At 46.0% G+C, this 19,303-nt stretch overlaps 1 protein-coding gene across 2 annotated transcripts in view; it reads right to left on the bottom strand.

Annotated features, from left to right (window-relative positions):
* ST8SIA5 (ST8 alpha-N-acetyl-neuraminide alpha-2,8-sialyltransferase 5) overlaps window positions 1-9,464 on the bottom strand; it is an 82,041-nt gene extending 72,577 nt beyond the window's left edge. For both annotated transcript variants that reach the window (XM_012440884.2, XM_012440885.2), the window contains exon 1: window positions 9,334-9,464. In XM_012440884.2, coding sequence (XP_012296307.2) covers window positions 9,334-9,464 — 131 coding nt within the window. The remainder of the gene's footprint in view (window positions 1-9,333) is intronic.
* Window positions 9,465-19,303: the final 9,839 nt, after the last annotated feature.

Raw genomic sequence — 19,303 nt, 5'->3', positions numbered from 1 at the left:
CAAATATCCAAGAGAAAATCAGCAAGGCCAAAATCTGATCATTCTACAGAGACAATGTAAAAAATAGAAAAACAAGTAAATAATGTTAAGAATAAAAAGGGGACAAAATGATGGATATGACAGAGATGAAATACAGCATACTATAAATTTTGCCAATAAACTTCATTTTTTGAATTTCGAGAAAAATATAATTTACCAAAATTGATTAAGAAATAGAAAACTTAAATACTCTTAGAATCACTAAAGAAATGGATCAGTAACTTGATTAGTAAGTCTTTATTAGTAAGAATGAATGGATTAGTAAGTCTTCCCATATGGAAAACATTAGGTGCAGATGGTTTTACAGGTGAGGTCTATGAAACTTTTAAAGAATAGATGAATCTCAAAACTTGCATAAGTCATTACAGAGAATAAAGTGTTAACATTCTCACTTGCAAGAGTGATTTTAAAACCAGTCTTGCAAATGAGTTGAGAATAGGAGAAAATTACATGCCAATAGCATTCAAGAACAGGAACAGAATATCCTTAACAAAAATGATAGCTAACAAAATTTCACATCATATAAAACAAATAATATACCACAAAAAAGTTGGGTTTACCCCTAAAATTATAAGTTGAACATCTATTAATGTAATTTACCACATCAAAAGATTAAAGGGGAAAAACTACGTATCATTCAACAGATATAGAAAACACACTCATAAAATTAATATCTAAATACAACTTTTGGGGATGGAGGCAGCAAACCACTATGGCATGTGTATACCTTTGTAACAATCCTGTAAGACCTGCACATGAACCCCAGAACTTAAAGTATATTTTTTAAAAAAGCTAGAAATTTTTAAAAAGTTAAAAAAGAAAAATAAATAAATACAACTTTTGGCTGGGACAGTGGCTCATACCTGTAATCTCAGCAGCTTGGGAGGCTAAATAAGACCATCGCCTGAGGTCAGGAGTTGGAGACCAGAATGAGCAACATGGTGAAACCCCCTCTCTACTAAAAATACAAAAATTAGCTGGCCATGGTGGCATATCCCTGTAATCCCAGCTACTCAGGAGGCTGAGGTGGGAGAATCCCTTGAAACCGGGAGGCAGAGGATGCAGTGAGCCGAGATCACACCATTGCACTCCAGCCTGGGCAAAACTCCCTCTCAAAAAAAAAAAAAAAGTCAAAGAATCTAAATAGATAATTCTCCAAAGAAGATAAACAAATAGCTAATAAGCACATAAAAAGATGCTCCACATCATTAGTCATCAGAGAAATGCAAAATCAAAGCCACAGTGAGACATCACCTCAAAACCACTGAGATGGCTATAATCCAAAAAAAGATAATAAAAGTGTTGTCAAGGACGTAGAGAAATTGGGACCCTCATACAATGCTGGAGAAAATGTAAAATGATACAGCCACCTTGGAGAACCCTGGCAATTCCTCAAATGGCAAACACAGAGTTATCATATAACCAATTCTACTCACAGGTATAAACCCAAGAGAAATGAAAACCTATGTTCACACAAAAACTTAACAGTGAAAACAACACAAATGTTCATGAGTTGAAGAATAGAGAAACAGAATGTAGTTCTGAGTAGAAAGTGGGGACCCTACGAGAAGGGCGTGTCTGGGGGAGGGAAGGTAGAGGTAGGGTGACAGCTGTGGGTCTGGATTCTTGTGTGTTCGTGGAGCTACCCAGAACTGCGCTGCGAAGAGCCAGGCTAGCAGTGTAGATTTGGATTCACCAACCACTGACATCAGTGTTTTCCAAACTTTCATGATTGGGAGGTACAGTAAGGCACATGTTACACCCAGGATCTTGAACACAGTTATGTACACACTCAACTGAAACATTTTGTGAAACAATACTTGACCTTATTATGAGAAATGCCCTCTAATGTTTTCTATTTTACTTCGTTAGAAAAATCCATCCTACTTCATTAAAAAATATAATGGAATATTGTCCTCAAAAAGAAAGGAAGTTCTGAAGTTCTGAGATTTTTGTTTGGGGAACAGAAACATTCAAAGACTTCCATTTCTAACAAAATGGCCTACTGAGAAGCCCTCTGGGACAGGTGCTGTGACATACCCCCCACATCCCCTTCGTGAATGAAGGACTTCGCCCACCCGTTGGGGGTGCCATGAGCCAAAAGCCCACAGCTCAGTCCTCTGAGAACGGCTGCAGGTGAGCATACTCAAGGTTACGTCGTCTTCCAGGGCATATACCTCTTCCAGGTATAAAAGTCAGGCCCCTCACCCCAACTCTGGGCAAGTCTGAAGGGCCACCCCATCTCCAGGGCTGCCTATGGGGCAATGAAATATTATTCTGTGATAAGAATAAATGAAATGAAATATTATTCTGTGATAAGAACAAATGAAGTACTGATACATGATATGACATGGATGAACCTTGAAAACATTCTGCTTAGTGAAAGATGTCAATCACATAGGACAACGCAGCACATGATTCGATTTGCATGAAATGCTCAAAACAGGAAATAGAGAGACAGAAGACAGATTAGCCTTTATTCTAGGACTAGGAGGGATGGGGTCTAGAAAGTGATGGCTAAGGGCTACAGGATTTCTTTTACAGAGGAATGAAAATGTCCTAAAATTGACTGTGGTGGTAGATGTGCCACTGTTTGAATATATTAAAAGCCACTTAACTGTTCACTTTAAGTGGGTGAATTTTATTTCAATAAAGCTGTCAAAAAAAAAAGAAGAAAACGGTGAGGACTAAAACAAGAATGTTCACTATGACACTTTTATTGAACATTATGTCAAAGGTCCTAGCCACTACAGTAAAATGAGAACTATATATTAAGGTATAATGGTAGAGTAATGAAAGAAAGAAAAACGTCTACATAGAAATCCCCAGATAATCTATAGATAAACTATTATTAGTATGTGCATCATCAAGGTTGCTGATTATAAAATTAATACACAAAAAAATCAAATTTATTTCTATATACCAGCTACAAATGGTTAGAAAATACAATTTTTTAAAAGATAATTTTTACAATAGTGAAAATTTTACATAGTTTTTAAATAGTTAAAAACTATGTGGCTAGAAACAAATTGTAATGGACTAAATAATTGCTTGTGTCCCCCCAGAATTCCCATGTTGAACTCCCCAATGCAATGGTATTTGGAGGTGGAGTTTTGGGAGGACGATTAGGTCAAAGAGTGGAGCAGTTATGAATGGGATTGATGCCCTCATAAGAAGAGGCCAGAGACTTAGCTCCCTCTCCTTCTGCCACATGAGGATACAAGAAGTCTGCAACCTGGAGGAGGGCCCTCGCCAAAACCCAACCATGCTAGCACCTTGATCTTGAACTTTCAGCTTCTTGAACAGTGAGAAACAAACACTGGTTGCTTAAGCTACCCAGTCTATAGTAATTTGTTATAGCAGCCAAAATAAGCTAAGACATAAATCTGACAGAAAACATTTGAACTCTTTATGGAGAATTATAAAATTCCATTGAAAGACACAGGAATGGCCAAGCGCGGTGGTTCATGCCTGTAATCCCAGCACTTTGAAAGGCCAAGGCGGGTGGATTACAAAGTCAAGAGATCGAGACCATCCTGGCCAACATGGTGAAACCCCATCTCTACTAAAAATACAGAAATTTGTTGGGCACGGTGGCACGTGCCTGTAGTCCCAGCTACTTGGGAGGCTGAGGCAAGAGAATCGCTTGAACCCAGGAGGTGGAGGTTGCAGTGAGCTGAGATTACGCCATTGCACTCCAGTTTGGTGACAGAGCTGGATTCTGTCTCAAAAAAGAAAAAGAAAGACACGGGAAGGCATTCAAGGCCCATGGTTATCTGGTTTTCCTGAGATTAAGTTTAAAAGACGGACTGAGACCAGACTATTAAAACCTGCCATATCCTTTCTTTCCACCTTAAAATAAACATTGCCCTCTCCCTGTTCCTCTGTTAAAGTGTAAACATTTGAAGTCATAACACTCTAGGCCTATGAGTTTATACGAAGATAACACTAACAAAGGGGACTGGGGGCACTGGGGGACTTAAGAGAAGAGGGGACAATTTCCATGCCCCTCATTGTGGAAAATCTTTCTTGTAATGCTTTCTCTTCTCAGCATTGACACCTAGAAAGGGTCATCTGTGCTCCCTGTCTCCATATTGTCTTTCCCCACTCACTCTCTGCCCACTGAAATAGGATTCTGTCCCCACTCGTCTCTCCCAAACTGTCTTTGCCTCTACTGCCAACCCAGTGGACACCGCAACCCCATCCCACCCGAGCCCTCTGCCCGGCATGCCACAGCTGGCCATTCTCACTCTGGCGCTGTCGACTCTTGGTTTCCTTAACACCTCCCTCTCCTCTTTCCCCTCCAACTCTCTCCAGCCTCGACTTCCAGAGCCAGCTCTCGTCTCTCTACCTCTTATAGGTACAGACATCCTTCAAGGCTCTCCTTTGCACCCCGACCCATCGTCATCTTCCACTGTCCTCTGTCCTTGGCAACTCATCCAATCCCATTGCTCACCCCAGTATTTTTCTAACTAAAGGTTTCAATTGATTGTTAAATTTAGTCTGTTGCTCTCAGATTTTTTTGGTAAAAACTCTTTTTTACTGTGGTAAAATACACAATAACAAAATTTATCATTTTAACCACTTTTAAGTCTACAGTTGAGTGGCATTAAGTTCATTCACATCGCTGTGCTAACATCACCACCATTCATCTCCAATACTTTCTCATCTTTCTAAACTGAAACTCAGAACCCATTAAATGATGACTCCCCATCCCACACCCAGCCCCCAGGAACCACCATTCTACTTTCTGTCCTTATGAATTTGACCACTCTAAGTCCCTCATGTAACTATAACCATGGAATATTTGTCCTTTTGTGCCTGGCTTATTTCACTTAACACAAGATCTTCAAGGTTCATCCACATTGTAGCACACTTCAGAACTTCCTTTCTTTTTGAGGACAATATTCCATTATATTTTTTAATGAAGTAGGATGGATTTTTCTAACGAAGTAAAATAGAAAACATTAGAGGGCATTTCTCATAATAAGGTCAAGTATTGTTTCACAAAATGTTTCAGTTGAGTGTGTACATAACTGTGTTCAAGATCCTGGGTGTAACATGTGCCTTACTGTACCTCCCAATCATGAAAGTTTGGAAAACACTGATGTCAGTGGTTGGTGAATCCAAATCTACACTGCTAGCCTGGCTCTTCGCAGCGCAGTTCTGGGTAGCTCCACGAACACACAAGAATCCAGACCCACAGCTGTCACCCTACCTCTACCTTCCCTCCCCCAGACACGCCCTTCTCGTAGGGTCCCCTCTTTCTACTCAGGAATTGGGCACTGCCTGCCTGCCTCATCTGCCCCCAGTGATACAGCTCTAACCCCTGGGTCATGCGGATTCACTCAGCTCTTGCCTGTACTTGTCAATCCTTGCTCAAACTCCATTTCATCCCCCTTCCTTTCACCTTTGCCTATGCCTGTGGATCACTCCCCTTTTTTGAAGACCCCTTCAAATCCCTCCATGTACCTTGAAGCACAGTGATTTGCCCTGGCTCCCTCCTCCTTGTTTTTAGAGTCCCTCATCCATTCCTCTAGGCATGGCTCATGTATGAGTTATGTGCCTTTCTGTCTTCCCAATAGCCACAGGCTCCCTGGATACCCTGGACTGTGCCTGCCTCGCGCACCATTGTATCCTCAGCACTTAGAGTAAATCTTCATGAAGTATTTGTTCAATCAATCAAAAACAGACATAGAGAAGCCAAGAGCATCAAGGGGAACATTCACAACTTTGTTTCTTGTCTTTGTCTCCCCATTCACGTAGTGTATGCTTTCTCTATTGAGACACTGAGCCCACTAAACCATGGCACTGCCCCACCTTCCCCCCTCCTGACCAAGTAAAGTGGTATAAATGGACCCCCCCTCAGGCTTCTGACTGATCTCAGTGGGGCCCTCCCAAAAGCTCCCATTGCCCATTGCAGAGCACAGGGAGAGCCCAGGGTCCAAAGAAGTAAGCACACATTGACTCACAGCCCCACTTCCATTTGCTGTGGGCTGTCGCTAAACTCTCGCTGGAAGAACCTGCCATTGCTGTATCCCTGAGCTCTTCGTGAGGTGGCATCACACTAGCTTAGCACAGAAGCAAAGAACAGCAACCTTCAGGAATCCCCTGGCTCCAAAGTAGACCTGCTCCCTGCACCAAGTTCTTCTCACTGACTGGGCTGTGACAGTACCTCCCAGCCTCTCTACCTCTTTAACCCTTCCTGTAGAAAGTCCAGCTAACGTCCTTCCTAGGGGCTTTTATCCTGCCACTACCCTACTCAAGGACCAGACATGGCTCCCAGTGGCCCAATGAACCAAATGCAAATTGTTCCCCTCAATCTTTAAAGCACTTTGCTGAGTGTAGTGACCCACTGTTGCATCTGCCTCCTTCATCCCTTCCTTCCCCCTCACACCAGCTGTATCCGTTTCTTCATTGCGTCTCTTCCAGTTACAATCCCTGTACACACACACATAGTCCTACTTTTAATTATTTATGCATTATCCAATATCTATTGAGAACTTTTTATGTGCTGGACACCATATTTGGTGTTCACAGTGCAGCTGGGAACAAAACAGAGCAAATCCCCATCTCATGGAGCTTTCAGTCTAGAGCAGAGTTTCTCAACCTTAGCACTATGACATTTGGAGCTGGGAAATTCTTTGTGTCAGGGGCAAACTATGCAGTGTAGGACCTTTACAACATCTTTGGCCTCTTCCCACTGCATGCAGCAGCACTTTCCTCTCCTCAGTGTGAACACCACAGAAGTCTCCAAACATTGCTGTGGGGAATAGGGGATTGAGAATCTCTGGTCTAGAGCAGCAGGAGGGAGCTTGTTGCAGCTTGCAGATCACCTGGGCAGCTTGTTACAAAGGCAGGTTAGTAGATACCACCCCCAGACAGCCTGATTCAGGGCTGAGGAGTCTGCATTTCAATGGCCCTCCAGTTGGTTCCAATTCAGGCCCTCCCAGAACCTCTGCCTGAAGAACACTGGTCAAGTGTTTCTAGACAGGAGACAGACTGATGATAATCACACCAGGTCAGTTCATTACATATATGGAGGACACAAGATGGGTAAGCAGGTGCTAGGGGTGGCACTGATGTGGCAGCCACACCCAGTTCAGGATCAGGACTGGCCAACGATGAAGCCAAGTGCTACAGCATAGGGAGGGTCAGGTGTGGGGGAGATGGGAGGAAGTTGTGCCACCTTTGCTCCTGCCCCCTTTTTGGATGTGCACGCCCCCACCCCCACCCTTAAATCTTATCCTTCCTTCAAGGCCCGCTCAAGTTTAACTTCTTCTGGGCGCAGTCTTCCCTAACTCTTCCAGCCCATCAGTGCCTGTCTTCTCACTTTCTATTTCATCTGTGGCTATTTTTTTTTTTTTTTTTTTTTTTGTCCCAAATAGACCTCGAGTCCTCTGAGCACCAAGACCACACCAACTCCTTCTTTACGGACCCTTCTTTACAGGCACCCTTCCAGGATCCTGACTATACAAGTTTTGCTTGCTTGATTGGCTAACTTGAGTCCCTGGAGTGAGGCCTGCAAGATAGCATCTATGTGATTTAGGGGGTCAGGGTTTCTGTGAGGAAGGAAAGGAAGCATCTTTTATGTCTGCTGAACTCCAGGCAGCTAGCCCACCCACCCAAGACCAGGGAGGGCTTCCCAGAGCAGGCAGGTAGTAGTTCGGTTGGCGTTTGCCATGGCCGCTTATGCTCTCCCGCTGTTGACAAGGTAGAAAGAATCCCAGCAGCCCCAGCAACTTCGGGGAGGTGCCAGCAGGGGGCAGGAACCCAGAGCTGTCCTGCTGAAGAGCAAGTGCCAAGATGACAGCAGGCAACTGGCCTGCAGGGCTGCAGCAAGCCATGGGGGACCCAGCTGTCCTTGCACAGGATCATCTCAGGGGCACCAGTAACCAAAAGAGGAGGCAGGCCCAATCAGATCCAAGAAGCCAGGAGGCTCCGAAGATGGCCTTTAAAGCCACCAGCGCCAGGCAGCTCTCAGGAGCTGCCACCAACCAGGGAACGCTCCCGGGGAAGGTCCTGAGAACAAGGTGCCTCATTACTCCCCAGCTCTGGGGGAGTTACAAGGAGGGGAAATAGCCTAAGTGCTCGGGTTCCCACTGCAGAGTGGCACCTAGCAGCGATCTTCACCCTCCCACCCTCATGGGCAGCCCAGATTGGGAGCACCTATGCCTGATGTAGAACGCAAAGGATGAGAAGAGGGCTGTTTCGTTATGGGGAACTTCAGAGAAGAAGGTGGGATGCTTACTTAGCTAGAGAGACCTTTCTTTTCCTATCACCCTGGGGGAGGGTCAGTGAGAGTCGGGAGATAACAGCAGCAAAGAAAAAAACACCCCAGCAGCTAAGAGAGAGGGCTCTTTCCAGGAGAAGCTCTGATATGGGTGTAGCCTAGAGCAGGAGTCCTCCTAATCCTCCAAACCAGGCAAAGAAACCCCAAGTGTTCCTCGAAGCCAGCAGAGCCGGCAGAAGGAAGTGGCTGGCATTTCGATGTATCTTCTGCAAACAAGAGACACTGAGGCTGTGCCCGAACTGAATTTCTGAGTGACACCTCCTGCTGCTCTTTCTCTTGGTGGAGTTTGGCCATGGGTGGGGGTGGAGTAGGGGGAGATCCCAACGAGGGGGTTAACTTCTGCTGCAGCTCTGACCTTTTGCGCTAAGGATGAGAAGGAAAAACAGCCATCTGTTTCAGAAGGAATCAGGTTGTGAGTTTCACAGATCCAGTGGCTGTGGGATTATAAGACTACACTATCCTTGTCGCATCGCCACCGCCCACTACCACCCCCCACCACACCCAACCCGAAGCTCCTGTAGGGGAAAATGTTTTTTCTTCCAAAGGTCCCTACAAAAGTTAGGACTCGCGAGGTTAAAAAATAAAGAAAAATAAAAAATAAAAAATCTATACGATTTTGAGCCCTCCTACCCCGGCGTCCAAACAAATGGCCATAGAACTGTGAGTTTGGAGGACACCGATCTGATCCATGCGGTATCTCCGAGTATTAAGTGGATTTATTCTCAGCTTGGTTGCTTGGAATTTTAACCTGTCCTTCATTTTTCACAGTGGAACAAAGTTGTCTGGGTCTTCCAGCCGGCGCTGGGCAGGCAGCTGGAAGCAAGGATGCTCTTGGAAACGCTGTGGCCCACCCCTAAGCGGCCGTGCTTGGGGCGAGGAGTGTATCCCACGATCACTCACCCCCGGGCGCTGCGGCCGAAGCTGCCGCTGCCTTTGCCACTGCCACCCGAGGGGCTCGCCCGCCGGTTCCGCGCATCCCGCCCTCTCACGGACTTTCTTACCTCTTAATGTAGTTCCTGCCGTACAGGATCTGTTGCAGCAAGGTCACCAAGGCGAAGGCGCAGATGAAGATGAAGAGCAAAGTTCGATTCCCCAACAAATCCCGGTTGGCCGAGGGGTCTGCGTAGCGCATCCTGGCGACCGGGCGCCGCGGGCGCGGGGTACGGGGCGGCCAGGCAATGACTGGCGGGGTTCCGGGGCCCCGGAGGGCGTGCGGCCGACTTGGCGCCTCACGGTGCGGTCAGGGAGGCGGGGGACTTCGCGGGGCAAAGTTTCCGGCTGGCGCGGCCGGAGCTGGGGACATCCAAGCGTCGCAGGCGCTGGGGCGGCACGCAGGACAGCGCCGGTCCCAGAGAGCTCGGCCGGGGCCCAGGGCCTTCCCCCGGGTGCCTTTACCTCCGGTCGCCCGTGCCGGGCAGCCGCCGATTTCCCAGCAGAGGGGCTACGCCAGGTGCCACGAGCCGGAGGCGGCCCCTCCCGCCGAGGTGGCGGCCAATGGGGAGCGGGGCCCGGGCTCCGTCCCCAGTGCGCCCCAGCGCGCCGCGCACCGCCCCCTCCAGTCCAGCTCCGGATCGCGGGCGCCAAGCGCACTGTACCTGCCGGAGGCGGGCCGCGTCTGATCCCTGGGCCTGCAGCAAGGGATCGCGAAGGTTGGCCTTCGGTTCTGCTGATGGGGACGGGGGAGGGGGGTACAAAACACCCGTGCAGTCTGGCTAATGATAGGCGGATCGTGGGGAGGGGGAGGGGTGGAGCGGAAAACGCCGGGTTTGAATCTTGGAATTAAAAAGAGGGCAGGGGCCGGGCGCGGTGGCTCACGCCGGTAATCCCAGAACTCTGGGAGGCCAAGGCGGGCGGATCACAAGGTCAGGAGTTCGAGACCAACATGGCCAATATGGTGAAAGCCGGTCTCTACTAAAAATATCAAAAAAAAAAAAAAAAAAAAGAAATTGGCTGGTAATCCCAGCTATTCGGGAGGCTGAGGCAGGAGAATCGCTTTAACCTGGGAGGCGGAGGTTACTGTGAGCCGAGGTCGCGACACTACACTCCAGCCTGGGTGACAAAGCGACTCCGTCTCAAAAAAAAAACAAATAAAAAATAAAAGAGGGCAGGAAGAGGAAGCCGCGGCTGCAGAGCTGGACTTGATGGAAGGGAGCATTTGCGTGCGGCGCGCAGGGCACTGAGTCACCGCCGTGGCCGCGTCCTCGCGCTCTCCCAGCGATTTCTCCGGAGAAAGCTGAGCAAGGTCAGCTGGGCAGCCCTTCAAGGACGGCGCGCGCGGCTCCTGCATGCTGATAGTCTGCCGGGCTGCCTGCCTGTGCCCCGGCGCCCAACTCCTGCAGGGAAGAAATTCAGGGGCTGCCCGACCCCGCCACAGGCCTCTTCCCCACCCAGCCGCAACCCGGCGGCCGTTCGTCAAAGAGCTTGTTGTTACCGAGACACTGGGACCTTGTCTCATCCTCGGAACCACTCGTAAATCTTAGGTCGGGCAGCCGGCAGCCTTCGGGGACCACAGTCCCCCCATTAGGAAGTCAGTTACTACATCCGGAAAGATTCGTGCTTCAGAATGCATGCCAGGGAGAATAATCACAGAAACGCAAAGCGAATGTCGTGCCTCTTCAGAAATTCTTAGCCCGAGATACCGTCCCCACCTCCCATCCCGGCCAGGCGACGGTCCTGGCATCTTGATACCGCAGAAGCCTCCAAGCGCTGGGAGTCTCGTGCTCGCTGCACTAGCCACTGAGGCCGGCTGGAAGATTCTAGGGTGCCCCTTCCCAGGCTCCAGCAGACACCCCGGGAGTTTCTACAGTCAGGCCAGGGATTCAACTAGGAACCTGACCGAAACTCAAACCTCAGCAAAAGAACTTTGATGAGGGAAGTGCCCAGACTCAAACACCCTCGACCTTGGCATTTAGTAGTTCCTTCTTTGAACTGGAAAGATCAAGGAATGCACAGTAAAATCTCATGATAAGGTTTCCACCAAGAATTAGGGATTTCTGTTAATTCATAAGGCAGAAGTGGCCCCTGTGCTATCCATGAAGAGTTTCTGTATCTCTCTGAGAGGTCACAGGTAGGCATTTTTTTTTTTTTTTTTTTTTTGAGACAGGGTCTTTGCTCTGTTGCCCAGGCTGGAGTGCAGTGGCGCGATCTCAGCTCACCGCAACCTCCGCCTCCCGGGTTCAAGCAATTCTCCTGCCTCAGCCTCCCAAGTAGCTGGGATGCTACTTAGCATTTGCCACCATAGGCATGCGTCACCACACCCGGCTAATTTTTGTATTTTTAGTAGAGACAGGGTTTTGCCTGTTGGCCAGGCTGGTCTTGAACTCCTGATCTCAAGTCATTCGCTCACCTCCACCGCTCAAAGAGCTGGGATTATAGGTATGAGCCACCTTGCCCAGCCACAGATAGGCTTTTTAACCAATTAAAGAAAATCTTGGATATTTAGAGGGCCCATTATTATAATAATTCCTGTATTTGTTTGCTGTCTTGCACATCAAAACATGCTTCACTTGCATATATTAATGCATTTTTACCTCCTAGGCCCTGGCTAACCCATTTTACAGCTGAAAGGACTAAAGCAATAGTTACCCAAAGTAACTCACCTAGCAACGTCTTGGTATTCTGAGATGAGGCTCTTTCTCCCACACACACAGGCAGGCTGGCTTCTTGGGAGTGGGACTTGTTCATTTGTCCCCACCACCACCATTGATTTTGACTTAATGCTCCACTCTTGCTGTCTTCAAATTTTTGAAGAAGGGGGTTTGCATTTCGCTTTGCACTGGGCCAGACAAATTATGTGGCAGGTCCTACACACAGGCTCCAAGTTGACAGTATTAATTTTTCACTAATTTTCCCCTACTTGGCGCTCAAATGTAGAGTTGGAGGGGTGCTATCATCTTCACTCCAGGCAAGGCACTGTCATTTCCTTTGTATTCCTGCTTATTCTCCACCCCATCAGGTCCTCACTCTGATACCTGTCTTTGGGTGCATGCTTTCTTGGAAAAACAAAACAAATCTATTTTCAAGTAATGAATCCACATTATCCTAAGAACTTTTTAATTGCAATATACTACATTTACAGAAAAGTACACAAATCATAAATGTTCAGCTCACTGGGTTTTCACAAGCTGAACACACCCATATAACCAGCACACAGATTAAGAAACAAAAACAGCCCCCAGGAATCCCCTAAAGTTCCTTTCTGGTTACTACATACTCAAGATTAACAACTGTTCTAACCCTAAAGATCAGTGCTTCCTGTTCTTATGTTTTATATAAACGCAATTATACATTATATATTATTTCATGTCTGCTTTATTTTGCTTAACATTGCTATGAGATTTATCCATGCTGTTGCATGTGGTGGGCAGAATTACAAGATGCCCCCGAAGATTCCTCACTCCCTCTTGTATGCATATTCCCCCAGGTATTCAACTAAACATTGATCTAGTTGCTGCTGTGAAGGGAATTTGCAGATGTAATTAGACCTAAATCAGTTGGCTTTAATATCAGGAAATTGTCCTCAATGGGCATGGCCCTATGGAGCCCTTACAAGGGACTGGGCTATTCCTGGTGAAAGAGATTTGAATCACGAGAGGGACTGATACGAGGGAAATTCTTTGCTGTTGCCTTCGAAGACAGAAGGGGGCCACAAGGCAAATGATGCAGACAGCCCCTTGGAGCTGAGACTGGCTCCTGGCTGACAGCTAGCAAGGAAATGGGGACCTCAGCCCTCTAATTACAAAGCAGACCCTGACTTCTGCCAACAAACTGAATAAACTTCAAGGAGGATTCTGAGCTCCAGCCGCCTACACCTTGATTTCAACTGTTGGGACCCTCAGCAGAGAACCCAGGTACACCGTGCCCAGATTTAAGACCTACACAACTGTGAGCTTGTAAGTGTGCATTGCTTTAAGCCTCTAAGTTTGTGGTAATATGTTTCACTGCAAATATAAAACTAATGCCTTTGTGTGAAGTTATAGTTTGTTCAATCTTATTGCTGTATAGTATGCCATCAAATGACTGAGGCACAACTTACCCATTCTACAGCTGATGGACACCCTCTGGGTAGTTGCTGCCATCAACCTTCCAGTGCGTGCATTTTTGGGTGAATACATGCATGCATATCTGCTGGGTATCTATTTCTAGAAGTAAAATTGCTAGGTCAGAGAGTGTGCATATGTTCAGCTTTAGCGATTACTGCCAAACAGTTTTCCAAAGGGTAAATTATTTTTTAATAGGTATTTTATTCAGATTCACCATGACCTCATCAATAAACTAACCGGCTAACCCAAGAGCAAAAAGCCCACCCAGCCAAGAGCCAAGACAGTTGAGGGACAACAACAGCTCCCAAGGTACCCACTCTCCCTGGAGGAAGTACTCAACAGCCAGGTCTCCTGCATGAATTAGCAGTGGATGAGATTGATGCTGGCATTAGGAACAGCTAGAACTTTGCAGCGAGACTGTGTAGAATAGATTTTGGTCACTTGATCTTCTGCACATGATCAGCAATAGTCCAGTGGTCTCTGCTGACACTGCTCTCCTAATCCTAATGGCATTTTAAATTTGACTATCTTCATATCAGAGGTATATTTAACACACACACAAACACCTCACAAGCACCTGTAGTGGAGTCGGAGACCTAAGATCTCGAAACATGGAGGTCTGAAGTCCCTGTTGTTCCTATCAGTATGGAGCTAGGTTCCATTTTAAGCCAAATTTGTATTCTGATTGTAGAGTTGCAGCAAACACTCAGAAGACCTTGCAAACAAAAGAGTAAACACATGGATAACTGATCACTATGCCATATTCAGTGAACACCATTTTTACATTCTAATTGCCAGGAATGGGGACAGCTGCATCATTGTTTAAAACACACACTCATGCACAATTAAGCCAGAACAAATGTCAACACTGGCACCATCTGCTAAATTACTGATAACTGATGGGCATTACTCATGCTGTAAGCACTGTCTCCAATATAAAATGGAAAGAGTTTTTCAAAAACGTACAGGTTTCGACTGGTTTTAAAAAGCCAGTTTTTTATAACATACAGCACAACTGCAACCTGTCAGATTATGTAAGTGACATTTCACCCATGTGCTGGAGGAGTTTGCAATAAGTACATGCTGTTTTTGTGCCTCTTTACATTTATGTTAACAAGTCAGGCCTTCGAGGGGCCAATTCGTGGCTTTGGGACACTCTGTCTGTGGTGAGGGTGTCTTGCTACCAGGTGAGCAGAAATGCCCCAGTTATAACCTTGTCATCAGAGAGCCAGGGCTTGCCATTGAATGGTCAACTGCAGACACAAGACTCTCTCATCGGTCTTGTTTTTAATAAATTCTATAACAGAACAAGGATTTAAACCCCTTGTTCAGTTCCACTATGAAGCACAAATTATACCCAATGTAATTTATGATAAATCATTAATAATCTCAAACCCAGATATGAAGCCACCTTTTAGCCTTCATATCTCCAGGCTGAGAAGGATCCTCCTTCGGTCATAGTATCACTCCCAGATATTATTCTCCTGCATTGGTTCCAATTTATCCAGTTTGTTTCAAAGGGTAAAGATATTTATTATTAATCCATAAACCAATGTATGCTTCATAGTACAGAAAGATTCTGTTCCACCTCAGGCATGTCACACTGCTACAGTGTGTTTCTGTACTTGCCAGAAACAGCATCATTGGAATAAGTTCACTAGGATCACATTTAGATGACATGCTGGACACAATGGACCTAGAATCTCCTTTTCTTACCTTAAAGGCTGGGCTCTGGGATAGAAACACTTGGGTCAGGTTCTGCCCTTTGAGGAATTCAGCTAAGAGAATGCATTTTTTAATTTCCAAGCCAGTACCAGCCCCTAGACACGTTTTGTTGGTGGTCTGTATAAGGCTGAGACTTTCAAAGGAATGCCCTATAAATACAGCTACTTAAAAATGTTAGGCCGGGCGCGGTGGCTCAAGCCTGTAATCCCAGCACTTTGGGAGGCCGAGGCGGGTGGATCATGAGGTCAAGAGATCGAGACCATCCTGGTCAACATGGTGAAACCCCGTCTCTACTAATACAAAAAAATTAGCTGGGCATAGTGGCGCGTGCCTGTAATCCCAGCTACTCAGGAGGCTGAGGCAGGAGAATTGCCTGAACCCAGGAGGCGGAGGTTGCAGTGAGTCGAGATCGCGCCATTGCACTCCACCCTGGGTAACAAGAGTGAAACTCCATCTCAAAAAAAAAAAAAAAAAAATGTTTAATGTTCCTTGGCTGCCTGAGAAGAGAAAAGGGATGAGTGTTTCACTGTGATCGTCTACTTCTGAAGCACTAAGGAATGTTTCAAACCCTAACACCATGACCACAGCAAAGTATGTATCATTTAACCACTATCCTAAATTCTAAAGTCTCCATGCATTGGGTAGACATGGCTGGAATGTACACTATGTGCTAGGCATTGTGTGACATGCTAGGGAAACGAGAATCATTCACAGTCTGTGTCTATAAAGGAGTTTAAACTCCCATGAGGAAGACAGACAGTGCCCTATAGTAGGATAAGGATCCGTCTAACCCAAATTGGGAGTGACAGAGAGGGCAGTGGGCAGGGAGCAGAACAGCAAGGAAGGTTTCCAGAGGAGGTAGCGTTTGACCTGAATTGTGATGGGTGAGGACATTCAGCCAGGTAAAGAAGGTGGGATGAGGTACTGTGGGTAAAGGCTGGCAGTGGAAGATGGAGTACAGACGGCTCAACATGGCTGGAGAGACTAGGCTGGGTGGGTCAGTGGGAGACAGAGCACAGAGAGTTGGGATTTTATCATGGTAGTTCAAACTCCAAACCATTGCAAGATTTTAAGTAGGGGAAGGATATGATCAGATTTGCATTTTAGATCATCAAGCTGCAGGCTAGTGGAGCACAGTTCAAGAGTGCAAAGACTGAAAAGGCATGGAGATACTGGCTTATCTTTCTTTTTCCTGATGGCATCAGACCCCTTCCCTTGGCCTACCCCTCCCACCACATGCCTCATTGGCAAGCAGCCCTACTACTGAGATCACATTATTGTATCAACTTGAGAATTAATTCTCTGCCTCCCTCCAGGGTAGCAAGAAAAGAGTGGAGAAATATGATTACTGCTTTATAGAAGCTGTCACCATATTAAGTGCTTCATCATTCAATTCATCTGAGATGCATGGAAATAGGTCAAGCTTGGTTGAGGCTGGTCCACTGCAAAACTGTGCAGTTAGCAGAGTTTGTCTTTGGCACATATGCCCTTTTGTTACTCTGCAGCCCCCTCTGCCTCATAGGTTCCCGGTACAGTAACAGTCTCTTCCCTTCCCTTTTGCAACCTCTGCTCTTGGGAAAGGCTTTGATAGCTTTCACTTAAATACTAGTGTTCCTGATGGAGAGAAATTTAACCTGAAGCATCCTCTATGGCTGGAATAAAGGTGATGTCCTGTTAGAACTGCACTCAGAGCACTGTAAAGAATTATATAAGTAGCCATCACCTTAACCCCATCCTCAAACGTTTTCAATGCAATCTAGTGGAGAATGGTTTTCTGAAAGAATACATACCGGTTTTATAACAGAAAAAAAATGGAAATAGGATTTGTTTTATAGAATATGACTTGCCATCTACTAATATGTCAATACTTACATATAACAAGAACAGCTATGACAAGAGTGATGTATACTGCCTCAATGCCCTGAAAATAGATCCTTGTCCACAAGTGTAGTTACTGATATAACAGCCTAGTCTTGTTGTGCTGAGAGTTTGCCTGGATTGCCATTACTTACAGGCCAAGCAGACCATGGTGAATGCCAGAAACCAGCCAACCTTTTCTGAAAGAGCCAGATGATAAATATCATAGACTTTGTGGGCCAGACAGCTTCTGTAGCAACTCCCAACTCTGCCACTGTAGTATGAGAGCATAGACAATGGAGAACGAATGTTCATGGCCAGAGTTGGCTCACAGGCTTGCTAACTCCTGCTCCGCACTTTGTGATACGCAGAGCCCATGCAAGAAGTCCCGCCTTGTTGCCCTAAAGAGTCACCATAAATGGCATTCCATGTTTAGACATCGTATTTACGAAGGCCTGATAAATTATAACATGTTAATCTATTACCCACCATCAACATATTAGCATAGTTTTATTTATCCTTGAAGTGGACCTGGAGATCACAGGATTACCTTTCTATGTAGACACTGCCCTCTAACTTTGACCAGCAGTCTCATAAATACACATCCCGGGTCACCATGGACAACTGAACACATATATGGGTTGCATGGTGAGATTCCACCTCCAGTTACAAAGACAATAAATTCTTGTGTCCTAAATATCAGTGTGTCAGTTAAGGTCTTTTCACAAAAGTAACAGGAACCATAGGTAAATTTATCTCACCTATCTGGAAATCTAGAGGAGGGGTGGGCTCCACAATTGGCTGATCAGTATTCTATGACCCCAGCTTCTTTCCATCCTTTGCTCTACCATCTACAATATCAGCTTCTGCCTAAGAGGAGCTGTCCTTATGGTCAGGTGATGGAGGCCAGCTGTAACTTGGACAATAGCAGGAGAGAGGAAAGAAAGGAGAGAGAGAGAGAGAGAGAGAGAGGAGATTATTCTCCAGCTTGGGACTGATAATAATCACCAGGGGGATGCCATGCAGTGATTGGCTTATGCCTGGGTTCCTGAATCAATCCCTGACAAGGGGATGATATCATCATGGTTGGCTTAGTTGGCTAAGAGCCCTCCCCAGGAGCTGGGGTCAAGTCCAGAACCACATTGCTGCTACTTAGATGGAGATGCAATGGATGTTGGAGTCAACCCCCATGTCCTCTATGATCCAGAGCAGCACTTTCTTCTATTTGTTTTCCCCTTTCCTCCTTTCAAGGAACACGGTTGCTGTGATTAAGAGTAGCGTTGATGGCAGAGAAACAAGAGGGTGCAAGATGTCCTCCTCCAACATCCCAGAAATGTTGTTTTGGAACCATATGCAGAATTGTGGCAGTCTCCTGCCCATCCCCCCAACACACACACACACACACACACACACACACACACACACACACACACATTCTCTCTCTCTTTCTCTCTCTCTCTCTCTCCTTTCTTTCCCCTCTCCTGCTATTGTCCAAATGTACGGGCAGTTTGAAAACTGTAAAGCTATACAGTCCTAAGTAAACAGCATTATTTACTATGGCATTAGATAGGTGAGGAAATTTCACAAATGTTGAATCTCAACAAATTTGTGAATTTGGTCAGGTATCTTTGGTGGTCTCCCTCTCCTTGCCTCAACACTTGACTACTCCAAGTACCCAGGACTGTCTGCTGACCATGACTCTCCCCACTGAAGCCCAGACCAGGATCCGTCCTACACTCTCTGCCCATCCAGACTCACCTGTTTGGAGTCTCACTATCTCATCTCCTTAATACAGATCTGAAGCTAATGCTAAGGAAGCATGGGATTGTGGAAAGAGCACAGGCCCGAGTCAGAAACCTGAATTCTAGGTCTGGCTCTGCCACTCACTTTCTGAATTCAGACTTTATTAACCTATTGGCGACCTTGGATTTTCAGCCTATAAAGTAAAAAAGAGCCACAGTTTTTAAAACTTTCTAACAGCAAAACACTGGCCTCCAACCCTGACTCTGTGTCCTCCCTCTCGCCCTTCTTCGCCTTCTCATAAATGGCAGTTCTGGGGTACCATCACAGGATGCAAGGGCTTGCTGCAATGAAGTTTGAAAACAACTGGGCTAAATAGTCTCCCAGGTTCCCATTTATTTGAAAATTTTCTAACTTAGTCTCTAATTCTAAGAGAAATGGCCTCATGCTAATGTAAAAGGTGATGATATAGTACCTCTGCCTAGAATCACTTGTATTTGAGTAGGAATCCTCATAGCTGTACAATCTTATTAGTTAATGTATAAAGATGGAATTTCAGGCACCATGTATGTCAAAGAGGCAGTTGGGAGACTCCCTGGGTTTCCTA

This window comes from Aotus nancymaae, unplaced genomic scaffold (genome assembly GCF_030222135.1).
Source record: "Aotus nancymaae isolate 86718 unplaced genomic scaffold, 86718_ANA_hifiasm-v0.15.2.pri h1tg000020l, whole genome shotgun sequence".
In the NCBI taxonomy this organism is placed as follows: domain Eukaryota; kingdom Metazoa; phylum Chordata; class Mammalia; order Primates; family Aotidae; genus Aotus; species Aotus nancymaae.
This window is presented reverse-complemented; position numbering and strand designations above follow the sequence as displayed.